The sequence below is a fragment of the Pseudochaenichthys georgianus genome, chromosome 8 (genome assembly GCF_902827115.2).
Source record: "Pseudochaenichthys georgianus chromosome 8, fPseGeo1.2, whole genome shotgun sequence".
NCBI classification, from domain to species: Eukaryota; Metazoa; Chordata; class Actinopteri; order Perciformes; family Channichthyidae; genus Pseudochaenichthys; species Pseudochaenichthys georgianus.
Genome location: NC_047510.2, coordinates 398700 through 413734, shown reverse-complemented (window position 1 = coordinate 413734; position 15035 = coordinate 398700). Strand labels below are relative to the sequence as shown.

The window sequence follows — 15035 nt, the reverse complement described above, 5'->3', positions numbered from 1 at the left end:
CCTCCGAGGTCTTCTGCAGCTCCTCCTCCAGAGTGTTCTTGCTGTGCTCCATGTCCTTCAGCATCAGCTGCACAGAGAGGAGGAGAGCTGAGATCACTGAGCATCAGCTCGGAGGAAATTGCAAAAAATGAGTACATTACAATAGTTTACCTTGAGCTGCTTCATCTGGGTGTGGAGCTGCTTCACCTCTGTCTGAAACTGCTCCATCTCCTCACTGCTGTAGCTGCATTCTGATTCATACGTCTGCACACGCAGAAGAACAAGTTATGTGTTTATATTAGGTGAGGATCTTTTCAGTTTTGCTCTTGATCTGATCTGTGTGAGAGCTTACGGGGGAGTGGAAGGCGGACGTGTCCATCAAACTCGCTGCTTCATGATAGGAGAACATGAAGGGATCCGCCCCTAAACCCAGCTCCTCCAGATTCTCCTGGAAGATGTTCCGGGTGGCCTCCACAAAGTCTGGGAGAGGACAGACAAGCACAGATACATTGTAAATAAGTACAAATGTTCCTTATGCTATTTATAATGTATGTTAATACTTTTTTGTTTTTTTGCAACGGTTTTTAGTTTTCACATCAGCAATGCTGATGGTTTTATAGCTTGGAATCCCCCGAAAAACCCTTTCCATTCAAATGTTATTAATCACTACCATCTTAACGCTTCGGACCTATGTGAAAGGTGGCAGTTTTATAACATAGTAAATGTTTTGAATTGGAACAAACCTACTTGGTTAGGTTTAGAAAAAGATCATGGTTGAAAAAAAATTAATAATAATTGTACCATAAAAAATTAAAAAAACACAAGTTAATTTTGGCTTTTATACGGGACAGGAAACACCAGTCTCTTACGGTGATGTTCACGTGTTTGGTCACTAGAGGTCGCTGCACAACTGTTTTTAACCTAGTAACCCTCTCTCTGTATCACAGACAGAGAAATGAATCGGTTCAAACACAGTTCATCGGTCTGAGACTACCACCTTCTAACCTAATTTATGTTGCCATAGAAACCTACACAACATCACTCCGTAGTTCCCATTTTATTCACATCTATTACTGAAAGACCCACATGTTTAAAGGTTGTCCCTGAATCGTACCTTTAATATGTGTTGATGTTGTAAATGGAGCTGCTGTGATCAATATGTGCTCTTTTCAGATTGTATCCTACTATCCTGGAACAGTCAGAAGAAACTCTAGCAAATCTTAGCTGTTATTATATGTTTTGTTTCACTTCCAATACTTTACACAGTACAAACACTAATAAGTATGAACTGATAAACCTGATATTCCTACTCTTAGTATCTACAGAGCTTTCCACTTTCCACAACAATACTGCACATCTTTTCTTTTCTTTTCTTTTATTATTCGGAGTACTTTGTCATAGTCAGAATCACAAATAGAATCAGGTTTATTGCCAAGTAGTTTCACATATACGAGGAATTTGCCTTGGTGTACATGGTGTAAACATAAACACAGTTAAAGAAGATACAAAGTAAGAAAAACAAGCACAAATTATACTACATATATATATTATAAGATTATATATATATATATATCTTAATGTATAATAGTTTAAGCGTTTTTTTATGACATGGAAAGAAAAAAAAAGAGAGAAAAAAAATAAAGTCAGGAAAACGGATTTGTTTGTTTGTGCGCACGAGAAACAAATCCGTTTTCCTGACTTTATTTTTGTTGAGAAAGTTACCGATGCACCAAGTAGGAAGTGTAGCACACAGGAGACAACCATTTCATTGCAGACTGTTATATTTACGTGGGGAAATGACAGTGCATACATTATTTGAGATATATTTTGAACTCAAACTTAATTTGATGGACATTTCGGCCAGGGGTGTAGAGCTATTTGTTTAAGCACCGGATTGGCAAAACAGGAGAATCTGTGAACCAGTCTGCTTTGATCTATGAATTAATGTCCATGACTCTCAGAGTACCTGCTGCCCGCAGCTGTTTTATAGAGAAACAAACACTCAGAACACACACACAGGCCCGGTTCTACGGGGGTGCATAAGGGTGCACCCTCAGTTGAGTCGTTCCCTCATTTGAAAAATGAAAAGTGAAAAAAAAAAAAAAGTGAAAAAGTGAAAAATATTACATATATAATAATAATAATAGTAGTAATAAGAATAATAAGAATAATAAGAAGAAGAATTTAGTTGAAATAAAATAAATTGTAATTGTGGTTAAATAACATTGTCTGCTGCATTTATTTGGTCAATTTAAACGGTAAGTAACGTTATTATGTCAGGTGTGCGTGACCTGTGCCGCTGCGTGTTTGTCATCTGCAATGTGCTGACACAGCAGTCAGTGATGGACATCAGAGAATGGTTGAAACAACCAGCCCTTATCGCCAGCAGTAACACTGCATCTACTGCAGGTAATAACAGTTCAGATCATGGGGACATTACGTTACCCGCGGCCACTGTCGTGGACAGTAACATCCTTCCGCCCGACTTGCCGGCTTAGCCCGCCTCGCCCACGGAGGCGGAGCAGCCGCAGCCGTCTTCGTTGCCCCAAACACCGCCACCCCTCAGTCAGGTGCCTTCACCACAACTGGCTACAACAACTGGCGCCATGCTCTTATAGGCTACGTGATAAGGGACTGGGAAGGCATGAATCAAGCAAAGAGCACATCGATCCATAGATCTCTTCATTTTGCTCTCTAAGTGCAACAGATTGATGCTTTTAACTTCAATATTTAAAAACAAATCTTCCCGGGGGAGCATGCCCCGGACCTCCTTAGAGGAGATGAGGACCCCCCTAGAGGGTGTTAGGTCCACTCCCCACTTATAAAAATAGCACTTTACCACTGCACCCTCTCTAATCTCAGATGCACCCTGAGTTCTGGAACCGGGCCTGACGCACGCACACACACACACACACACACACACACACACACACACACACACACACACACACACACACACACACACACACACACACACACACACACACACACACACACACACACACACACACACACACACACACACACACACACACACACACACACACACACACACACACACACACACACACACACACACACACACACACACACACACACACACACACACACACACACACACACACACACACACACACACAGACAGACAGACAGACAGAGCCAGTGGCGGACTGGCCATCGGGACGTTCGGGACGAATCCCAATGGGCCGGTACCGAAGTGGGCCAGTCGGGCCACTCGGCCCACTCGGATCGGGCCACTAGGTTTCCCCGCAGCGAGGCTCCCCCCGTTGACAGTTTACGTGGGCTGGGTGAGATACCCAGGCTGATTTTTAGTCCCAGTCCGCCCTGAATGCGCCCTGGTGACCGGACATCTCCTTCATAAAACTAATAAAAGGGGGAGTAATCGGGCAGTTCGATGTGTGTAGAGGTGTGTGTGTGTGTGTAGAGGTGGTGTGTAACAGCCTGTGGTCACTCTTTATAGCTGTTCAATGAAAGTAAACACAGTGTAGGCGGTGTATAAAAGCTCTCTGAGCGCTGGTGCTGCTCTTCTCTGAGTTACACGTCCTGCTGCCTCCTGGAGTGACCACACACCCCTGGCCGAAATGTCCTTAAAGTGAAGTCTGAGTACGAAATATATCTCAAATAATGTATGCACTGTCATTTCCCCACGTAAACATAACAGTCTGTGTTCTGTTACAGCTAAGTTTACTCTTGTTTGCATTTTCTGGGCCTTTCTTTGTGTGCCTATTGTGCCTAGTCGTGGTCCCTTTAAGAATCAGGATGACATCATCAGATGGGTGTGTCAGGTGATCATTAGAGAGGAAATAGGCAAAGCATGGCTCTGTGAGCCATGTGTTATTGTTTGTTAGAAATCCAGCTACAAGCTGCTGAGGATTTAGACATTGAGAAAGAAAGGAGTAAACAATGTTTACGCTCTGTACCATTGGAAGCAGCATTACGCACACAGCAATATGTTGCTGACCAAGCCAAAGATAACGGAGGCTCAACTAAGTGATCATTATGTACCAGCAAATACAAAGCCATTCCTGGCAACAGCATTTCACATTCACAGCTCAAACCAGAAGCCAAACCTTTCATTCTCCATCAAACCAATCCTGGATCCCAATCACCTCATCTTACCTCACTGCAGCCCTGCATCAACAGAGACGAGTGTGCTCGTGGGTCACGCAATGTTAGGTTTGAGAACAACCGCTTTACTCCTGGACAGTATTACAGTCCTCAAAACCACAGTGGTAATCCTTCCTCATCGCCCCATCCCATATCTCCAAATTACAATCACGACGACTCAAACCTGAATGACTTTGTGAGATATCTAGCACGGCACGAGCTTGTGGCTACAGGTTTGCTTCAATTCAATGAAAAACCTCAGAATTACAGAGCATGGAAACCTGCCACCAAGTGAGAAGATGGATCTTCTGCACGGGTGGCTTGGTAACGAGGCAAGACAACATGTCGAACAGATAAGAGCAATACAAATAAATCACCCTGAAGCAGGATTAGCAATGATATGGGACAGACTCGAGCGAACATATGGCTCACCAGAAGTCTTTGAAGACGCTTTGTTCAAACGCATTGACACCTTTCCTAAAATAACAAATCAAGATTATTCCAAACTGACAAAGTTAAGTGATCTATTAATGGAACTTCAATCTGCCAAAGCAGAAGGAGACTTTCCTGGTCTCTCCTTCCTCGACACAGCCAGAGGCGTCAACCCAATAGTTCAGAAGCTTCCATTCGGTCTGCAGGAAAAGTGGGCATCAGTCGGTGCATCCTACAAGCGGCAAAATCTTGTCCACTATCCACCCTTTGACTTCTTCGTGAACTTTGTCAGCCAGGAGGCTATCATGAGGAATGATCCGATCTTCAACTTCGCCTCCCACACGGACACAGCTAAACAGAATGATAAGACAGGTTGGAAACCAAACAAATATCGGGAGGTCTCTGTCCACAAAACAGAGATCTTCCCCGGAGTCGTTACTGACAACCGGTGAGCCCCCAACGAGATCTGAGGACTTTGATCAAATGTGTCCGATACATGAAAAGCCACATCCACTCCGTAAATGTCGTACATTCCGAGCAGAGCCCATTGATGAGCGTAAGGCATTCCTAAAAGAGAATAATGTGTGCTTCAGGTGCTGTTCTTCGTCATCACATTTCGCGAAGAACTGTAAAATGAAAATTCAATGTTTTGAATGCAAAAGTGAAAGACACCATACAGCACTTCACCCTGGACCCGCACCCTGGATGGAGGAGGTGGTCCCTGCTCCAGAGCATGGTGGGGAGGAGGAGAAAACTTCACCTCCTCCTCATGTCACCACCAAATGCACAAACATCTGTGGCGGAGATCTGGCAGATAGATCCTGCTCCAAAAGATGTCTTGTAAATGTATATCCATCAGGCCACAAAGACAAAGCAATTAAACTGTATGCAATTTTGGACGAACAGAACTCATTAGTTCGTTCACAGTTCTTTGAAATGTTCAGTGACCAAAGTCCGAGTGCTCCTTACACATTGAAAACATGTGCTGGAGTGAAGGAATCAGAAGGAAGAAGAGCCAGTGGCTATGAAGTTGAGTCTCTGGATGGAACTGTCCACATCCCATTGCCCAGCCTCATAGAATGCAATGACATTCCTAACAACAGAAATGAGATCCCAACCCCTGATGTGGCTCTCAATCATGCACACCTCAAGTCAGTGGCGCACCTCATCCCAGACATTGACCCACAAGCCCCTATCATGCTTCTCCTGGGTCGGGATGTTATCAGAGTTCATAAGGTTCGCAAACAGATGAATGGCTCACACAACCAGCCTTATGCTCAAAAGTTAGATCTGGGGTGGGTCATTGTAGGCAATGTTTGTCTAGAAAGCGTCAACAAACCATTGACGATCAACAGCTTCTACACGAAAACCACAGAACTAGAGCGTCCTCTTCTCCAAGTCACTCAGGATTCAGATGGGAAAACCTCCTGTGATGCTGACCACCTTGGAAGTACTGTGCCCAATCTGGACCATTTGCCTTTTGTGCCGACAGATCAGAATCCCACAGATCATGCAACACGTTTGGCTCCAGGTCATTTCAAATACCCTAACTGGCTGACTGGACCCAAGTTTCTGTCCAAGCCAGAGCCAAGTATCTCTGACAGCACCTATGATCTTGTGGATCCGAGTCCAGACCCAGATATCCGGCTTCAAGTGTCTACTTTGAGCACAGCAACAACTCCCAAGCAGCTTGGTTCCCAGCGCTCTACCAAGTCCTCTTTATGGGAGTCACTCACTCCTTCTGTTACTCGCCTCTTGCACATCGCATGTGTGTTCAAGGCAACCCCAAAAAAGAACAGTTATCGTAAGGGCTGGCATTGCTGCGAGGCAGAATTCACTGTTGAGGAATCCAATCAGGCCGCAGATATCATCATTCAAGCATGCAAGAAGTGGCAGTCAAATCAAGTACCAAGATATGAATGGCCTCTTCGACTGACAACACAGACTTTTCCTAACAAAAACGGGAAGTTGCATCAGGTCGAGGTGAAGGTCATCGAACCAGGAGGGACTTCGCTCTTTCTTAGGCCTGTTGCAGAGATGGTGCCTCTTCTCCCCCCAGATGGCTAGGTAATGGAAGTGTTCTAGATTTGGGTGACGTGTATCACGCCAGACGGGGAGTGTTCTGTTGCAGCTAAGTTTACTCTTGTTTGCATTTTTTTTCTCTCTCTTTTTTTTTTTTTTTTTTTACATGTCCCTTTAGGGTCTCAGTAATTGTCTATATTTATTTTTTATATGTGTTTGTTTTTCCTACTTTTTATCTTCTTTAACTGTGCTTATGTGGCACTAAGGAAAATTCTTAGTAGGCTATGTGTAAACCTACTTGGCAATACACCTGATTCTGTTTCCGATCAGGCAATTCTAACTCAAGTTTTATATACCTATACTTGTCAATTATTGAACATGAAGAATTATTTACTACTCCATGGGTGTTTCTCAATGTCGAGGAAGGCTGCTCCAGAGCCACTATTTCAAGCATACTATGTCATCGAGTGCCGCCGAAGGACTGTTCCAATGTCCAGCATACTTGGAATTCTACCGAGGCCGGCGTAATTCGTAGCGAGACATTTCGAGGCTGCACATGTGTAGACGCCGCGGTCTTAAAATCCCCACAATGCTTTGCGCACAGACCAATTTCCAAATCTTTGGCGGAAATAGCGCTCCATTTAAGGTGGGGCCTCGCATATGACGCACACCTGTTAGCCTGTTCCACAAATCTTTGTTTTCCGAGGCTAGGAAGGATTCTTGCCTCGCTTCTGAAGCAAGTGACTCGGAAGACATGTGCTACCAAGCAAGTGTCCTCGACATTGAGAAACACCCCATTAGTAGATATATTATGTATTAAATTAGTATTAGTAATAAACAAATGCAATCACATATTATCAACCCTTTGACTCAGCTCCTGTAAAGTGTCTCCAGGTGAGGAGCTGTGTCTCAGACTGTCGTCACGGTTACACAAAGTGACACCACATCCAAGTGACACAACCAGTCAGTAGAGCAGGGATCACCAACTACATTTGTCCAAGGGCCGAAATGTAACCAATAGACACTATCGCGGGCCAGCGATTTTTATATAGCCCAGAATTGTATTGGGGGGGGGGGGGGAGCAGTGGAGCACGCTCAGGCACTGCGGACCACATAAAGCTTAGCAGACTCTTCACGCTAGCGAAGGATCACTTCTAGGCAGGGTTGGGAGGGTTACTTTGTAAATGTCGTCAGTTACTGAATACTGAATACATGCTCTGAAAGTCATCAGAATACAGTTATGTGTCTTAAAAAAGTATTCAGATTACTTTTAGAATACTTTTGGAATACTTTATTTTTCCATAACAGATGGGTATGTTTTGGTGAACAGGAGACACGTATTTTACTGTTTTCATGGCTTATCAAGAGCACGAACACAACATCTTGGTGTCATTCTGGACAGCTCTCATCTGCACCCACATAAAAAACATCACCCGGACTGCATTCTTTGTACGGTCTTAAAACCTTTCCTTGGAATATGTTATGAATTGTAAGGTGTCCTTGGGTGCTTTGAAAGGCTCCCCTAAATAGAATGAATTATCATTATTATTTATTATTATTATTATTATTATTATTATTATTCTGAAACGATGTAATAACTTTTAAAACTTTTTCCAGTCACTTGCCACATGCATTCAGCAGCAGCAGGCCACTCACTTTGATTTGATCCCGTTATAAATGTCATCATTTCGACAATAAATAAATGCTACATAAACGTTATCTTGCACATTTTATTTAACCATCTCCGTTTCTAACTTTCAATATATTTTAAAAGAGATCTCTCTCTCTCATCTGCGTGCGGGGGCGGGGCCTCACAGACACGCTGCATCTCTCTCTCGCTCACAGACCTGCTGCAGCGCTGTGCAGTGTGCACACAGTTCTGCCGGTAATGAATATTACATTTTGTGAGGAAACTTTTCCACCAATAATTCCAATAAGTATTCCAAAATGTATTCACTTCAGGTTTACGAAAGTAACTGTAATCAGATTACTCGTTTTTCAAATGTATCGCCAGCTGAATACAGTTAGCCTACTTGATTTTTGTATTCTGATTACGTAACGCCGTTACATGTATTCCGTTACAACCCAACCCTGCTTCTAGGCTACTGTCCCGCAGCTCCTGCCTCTCTGTTGGACTCTGTCTGTAGAGGGGCTACTGCTGTGGTGCGGAGTGCACAAAGCACTCTTCACAACGAAGGATCACTTCTTCTTCAAGGCAGGGAAGGTTTCGCAGTACGCATTCCACTGACCCGCAGCTCCGAAGGACTGTTCCAATGTCCAGGATCCTTGAAATTCTACCGAGGCCGGCGTCCTTCGTTGTGAGAAATTTCGAGGCTGCACATGTGTATCCTCCGCTGTCTTAAAATCCCCACAATGCTTTGCGCACGGACCAATTGCCGAAATCTTTGGCGGAAATCGCGCTCCATTTAAGGGGGGGCCTCGCATATGACGCACACCTGCTAGCCTGTTCCACCATTCTTCGTTTTCCGAGGCTAGGAAGGATTCTTGCCTCGCTTCTGAAGGACCTGACTCGGAAGACATGTCCTACCAAGGAAGCATCCTCGACATTGAGAAACACCCAGGGTTTCAACACAGATATTTTTCATGTTGACGCCAGTGGCGGCGCTAGGGGGTGGCTACTTGGGCTCAAGCCCCGGATGTTTTCTGAAAAGCCCCGAAAGTGTTTTTTTAAAACGTCTCGTGAGTAATGTGCAATACCGGAGTCCAACAGAGAGGAAGCAGCTGCGGAACAGTAGCCTGCATACTGCGTAGCCTTCCATGCCCTGAAGAAGAAGTGATCCTTCATTAGCGTGATGAGTCTACTATATGCTATGAAGGTAGATATGGTGCAAAATGCGAGAGCGTGTAAAACCTGATGTGAGCACTTGCAGAAAAGAAATCTGAGCTTGTACATTTACACTTGTACAAAATATCCACGTAACTGTGAACCAAATTTGAAGTCACAGGAAAAAAAAGCTACAAGCGAGGCTCCGGCTCCACTAGCAGCCCGCCCCCCCGCCCGCTCAACAACTTCACATTTCTTCTCCTACGATCCTAAATATGCTACTGGTTGACACAGTGTGTGTGTGTGGGTGTGTGTGTGGGTGTGGGTGTGTGTGTGTGTGTGTGTGTGTGTGTGTGTGTGTGTGTGTGTGTGTGTGTGTGTGTGTGTGTGTGTGTGTGTGTGTGTGTGTGTGTGTGTGTGTGTGTGTGTGTGTGTGTGTGTGTGTGTGTGTGTGTGTGTGTGTGTGTGTGTGTGTGTGTGTGTGTGTGTGTGTGTGTGTGTGTGTGTGTGTGTGTGCGCTTCACCTCCATAGGCCACAGTGCCTTGTAGGTCTGCGGTCAGGCTTTGTCTCAGTTTCTTCCTCTTTTCTTCTGTGACGTCCAAACCGAGGAAGGTCAAAGCCTAAAGCAGAGATAGAAAAAGAAGATTGTAATTTCATTTAGCCCTAAATGGTCTGTTTCTTGCATGAATTGAACAAAGAAGCCACAGAGAGGAGACCTGGGCCGCATTTATAAACGTTGCATACGCTCAAAAGATGGCGTACGCCAGTTTCTAAGCAATCTTTGCGATTTATAAAAAACGGGAGAGACGAGAAACTGTGACACCGTTGGCAGAAGGAAGAATGGAGTGAAATATGTGGAAATAATACCATAAATAAAATGTTACCTCTCATTTATCATATATGAAGAATTAATTTTCACAAATGGATTAAAGCCAATTTTAAAATGATTTAACAAACGCCTGCTTGAGACTCCTTAGTGCACACAAAAACATAACTTGGAGAAATAAATACGGAAAGTTATTGATCACCCCTCGATTATGTTCTCTTGCCTCTAAGGCCCCTGTCACACTGTCCCGAAATTGACACCCGATAGACACACGATAAAGAAAATGTTCAAATTCGGCTGTGATCGTAGCAACATCGGGCCATTCGTGAGGGCATCTAAGCCATCGTATGACCGCGGGTGGAGTTTCTCAGGCTCCGGCAGCAACTTCGTGAGCGGCAACTTCGTAAGGCACTCGTGAGGGCATCTTGTCAAATCGTGTCATCTTCGTGTTATCATCGGTGAATTCACCCTCACTCTGATCGGGGCGAATGCCCAATGGCACCGATGATAACAAGATGCCCTCACGATGGCCTTACGAAGGGTAAAATTGACACACGAATTCAACACGAAAATGAACCTTCGCAAAGTCCTTCGGCAATTTTTTGGCACGCCAAAGATTTTGCCACTGCTCACAAAGTTGCTGCCGGAGCCTGAGAAACTCCACCAGCGATCATACGATGGCTTAAGATGCCCTCACGAATGGCATGATGTTGCTACGATCACAGCCGAATTTGAACATTTCCTTTATCGTGTGTCCATCGGGTTGTTTTATTGCACAACAAAATCATGTAAACATATTATGTAAATAACCCAATTTGTGTTCTGTGAAACTAAAAAGGATATACTATATTATTTTGAAGGACAGTTGACAGGAAGTTGTTGTTGTTATGGAAATAACATTACGGAGAAAACGTAATATTTTCTACATATAAAGATGGATAAAGTAAAGAACAAAGTCTGAAGATATCAGTACAGTATTATAGTTCTTTAACATAATTGTTTTTGGTACTTTCATTGCAGTTGTATGTCTTAAATGTAATGTAAATGTTGCCTTCGTGTGTGGTTCGGGTCCATCTTCGTGCGAAATTCACAATTCCATATTCGTGTGTCCATCGGGTGTAATTTCGGGCTTTAAGCCCCACAGACCCGGTTCCGAGGCCGAAATCGCGTCATTTGCAGGAAACAACGTCTAAGGAACCTTAATATTTAATAAACTATGAATATTTTATATCCATATAACGGGAAAAAACTAATTTAACCGATCTTTTTCATTTTTTCTTTTTTTAAAAACACACAATGCTAACACTGACCCTCTGAATTAGCCCCGAGCGAAAAATGCTAACCTATTACTGCATCGAAAATCACTCCTAGCTCCCTTATTACTTATCCTAGCTGCACATCCAACACATCATGTATGCTCGTAAAGACACAGAATCTAACGATGCCCACCTCAACACTGAAAGATACAAACTCGCAACGTTATCAACAAAAACGTACATCAAAACATGTCACGCTAGGTAGCCTAAAACGCTAACATGGCTTACCTAGGTCTTTGTCTGGTCAAAACTGGTCTTCAATGGCATTAAAACGATAAAAACGATGATCGACAGCTGGAACACAATCCACCAAATACAAAAAAATTATTTATTTTGTCATTAATCTTTTTCAGACCACTTATTTATTTATTTTGGTGACGATCCGACCTCCATGCTGCTACTCTGGTTCAAACTGCATCCACCAAACAATATGATTTATCTCCACCTCCCCAAAAGAACCAAAATCTGACACGGTGTGAGATGTCTTTTTTAGCTGTTCTGTCGTCATTTCCTGCGATCTTCTTCATGCAGTTAGTCAAAATGAATGAATGAATGGGCGTTTCTTTGACTATTTATAGGCAAATATGGGCATTACGTGAAGCCCGCAAAAGCTGCACCGCATTTTCGATGCTGTGTGATTTCACAATCAACTCGAAATGCGGTGCCGCTTTTGCGGGCTTCACGTAACGCCCATATTTGCCTATACGCACACACACACACACACACACACACACACACACACACACACATTCCGATTTATAAAACACTGCGCACGCACGTCCAAACTCACTCCTCCATTGCTCACTCTACACACCGCTAATATGACCCCCCCCCCCCCCCCCCCAGTTCCCAGCCGCCCTGGGTCTGAGATTGCAGAGGATTCTGTCACCAGTCTCTTGCTCTACCCAAACTTCCCTCAGCTAAGGAGACGGCAGACATCTTGGTGGACATGTCTTCCCTTAGCAGTGTTTTCCTTCAGACATTATCTCTCTCTCTTTCCTCCGCCCTCTCCAGTCCCTGGCTCCACTATGAACTCTTTGCCTCCGGCCTCTGTTCTGCACCTGGGTTCTCAGGCACTCGTAACGTAACGTTCTAGTAGTGCTTAGAAAGTCTGAATGTGCTTAGCGTAACCACACCATCAACCATCAATAGAACAAATCTGACTTCCAATGAACATTTAAAAATCCTCCTTTCCTCTTCCATATTTTGTATTCATAACATATACATGAATTATAGTAAACATTCATCAATTTATACACTTGTAATACAATGTAAATGAGGGTAAGGTGCTCAAAAAAATGAAAATCTTTCTCCAAACATCTACAACTTGAAACCCGAGTGAAATGATCTAAACTCAAGGGAAGTTGCTAAATGTTGGGGGCCTAAAGAGTCCCAGCAGAAGTAATGTGAAACATATCATCTGGTCAAAAATGTTTTTAAGCAGCCTCTGTGTTTTCGAGGGGAACAAGGGGTCTGTGGTCTCCAGGATATTCAAATCTAAATTTGAGAATGAATTCAACCAGGGTGATGCTAATAATTCATATCACTCTCATTTCATTGCATTGAGCTAACACATGAAGAGAGGACTTTTTCTGTATTTAACTTTAGCATTTAACCTCTGTCTCTCTAATCCCATTAATGAATTGGTAGATTAGGATCAACCATCGGTTGAGCTAAATTAAAAGCAAAGCCGAATAATGGCAACCGAACTGCACAGAGGGCAGAACCATCAGCAGAGACAGGAAGGAGGGGGCAGGGGGAGGGGTGAATGTGCTGAAAGGGTAAGAAGAATGTACAGCTGAAGAGCGCAAGCATGATAAGCCAGCGAAGAGAGACTGAGAGAGAGATCAATGATGAGATGAAGAGAGGGCCTGGGGGAGAAGAAGGAGAAGAATCCTCTGCTCGGGGTTTCTCTAAAAACCTAAATGGAGAGCCGAAACGTGCATGATGTAAAGTGTGCTTGATAAGAATAAATATGAGGATCATATGTCCCTCAAAGGCTCCACATCTCCCCCCCCCCACTGAACCCAGTCTGTGGGACAGCGCTCTCCCCACAAACCTGACCGTCAGAGAGATAGTAGTTATTCTTAAAGCCTGTCACAGAAAACCATAAGAAACTATCTTTGAGAAGAGCCTATGTTTAGATTATCACAGGCAAAGGTTGCCAGCGTTGGGGGTAATCAGATTACATTTGTCTGTAACGCAGTAATGTAACGTGTAACTGTTGATAATGGCAGTAATTGCATTACAGTTACTAAGCGCGAAATGATCTTGTGACTTGCGTTACTAAAGGTCTTCGACTCTCTGCATAACGGGAGGACAGAACATTTAATCAAACATCCCTTTCCGCTGCGCTACATTCAGAGTTCATGGATGAGGAGACGGAGCAGGAATGTTAGTCTCATAGCAGAGATCAACAGTTGTTTGTGTACATCATGGAGGACATGTTGTCCGTTCCCACGGTGGAATCGCCATCTTTACCAAACATGTTGAGCAAGATAACAGGGGGCGGCATTTACAAGCTACCTGGACCAGAGCTATGATGGAAACTGAGCTAAAGGAAACATGACGTTCAGACAGAGAGCAGAGGTCTGTGCGCAGGACTGTCCTGATCAGATTAAAGGTTTGTGCTGATCTCCTTGAAGAAAGTTCCTTGTAAATTGCTTGGAATCCTGGTCAGGCTGTCATGAAATGTGGCTGTGGATATTCATGGTCCCCAAAGGATGAATCCTTGTGGCGACACCTTTCTTATTTAGCTGGTATCAAGATAAACTCTATTGAATTACAGTTTAACTGTCAGGTTTTATTCGCTGAGCATGTTGCTGCTGGGCAGCTCTGTGGATTTGGTGGAAGTTGCTGCTGTGGTGATAGAAGAACCAGATCAAAATATTCTATTGCTTTATATCAGGGGTGGGGAACCTCCGGCCCCCGGGCCGTATACGGCCCGCGAGACCTTTCGCTACGGCCCTCGAGGTAATTTATAAATATACGCAAAAAACAAAAGAAATCTAGACCGCAAAAAAATTAAACAAGCGAGTCCCTGTTTTTCCTAGCCAAGGTCAGTGACCATGAACACATCACGAGCCTAACGTGTCATCACGTGGTATATGTCTCGTCTGACAGGGATGCAGTTCTGACCATGGTTCTGACGGAGAGCAGAGCACCAGAACGCCGCTCCGCCACTTCCACAAATGTCAGTAACCATAAGGAGCCGTACACATGCCGCAGTTTCTGCGTGGCTGTGTCTTTAGCTGAAAGCCCAGTGGTCTGTTCATCTGTCATACTGATCATACAGTCAATAACTGTGTTGTTATTAGCATCTGGTTAGCTAGCTCTGCTAACGAATATAAGAAGCTTTTTCTACAACCAGTGAGGTAAAGGCACATCTTTATATGATCATTATAGTTATAAAAAAACAAGAGAATAAAGTAAACAGGTATAAAATACTATATGACAGTAAAAAAAGTTGTTATTAATAAACAAGAATACAGTTTAAAAGGGGAGTGATTTGTAAAATATCCATAAAGAAAAAGAAAATCTGCTTAC

The 15035-nt window shown here is 43.7% G+C and overlaps 1 protein-coding gene across 1 annotated transcript in view; it reads right to left on the bottom strand.

The window, feature by feature from the left end:
- Positions 1-15035, bottom strand: part of LOC117451042 (syntaxin-binding protein 4) — a 197426-nt gene that overhangs the window by 56875 nt on the left and 125516 nt on the right. Inside the window, exons 12-15 of the mRNA XM_034089121.1 lie at positions 9871-9967; positions 332-459; positions 151-243; positions 2-67 (exon numbers count right to left, since the gene is read on the bottom strand). Coding sequence (XP_033945012.1) covers positions 2-67; positions 151-243; positions 332-459; positions 9871-9967 — 384 coding nt within the window. The remainder of the gene's footprint in view (position 1; positions 68-150; positions 244-331; positions 460-9870; positions 9968-15035) is intronic.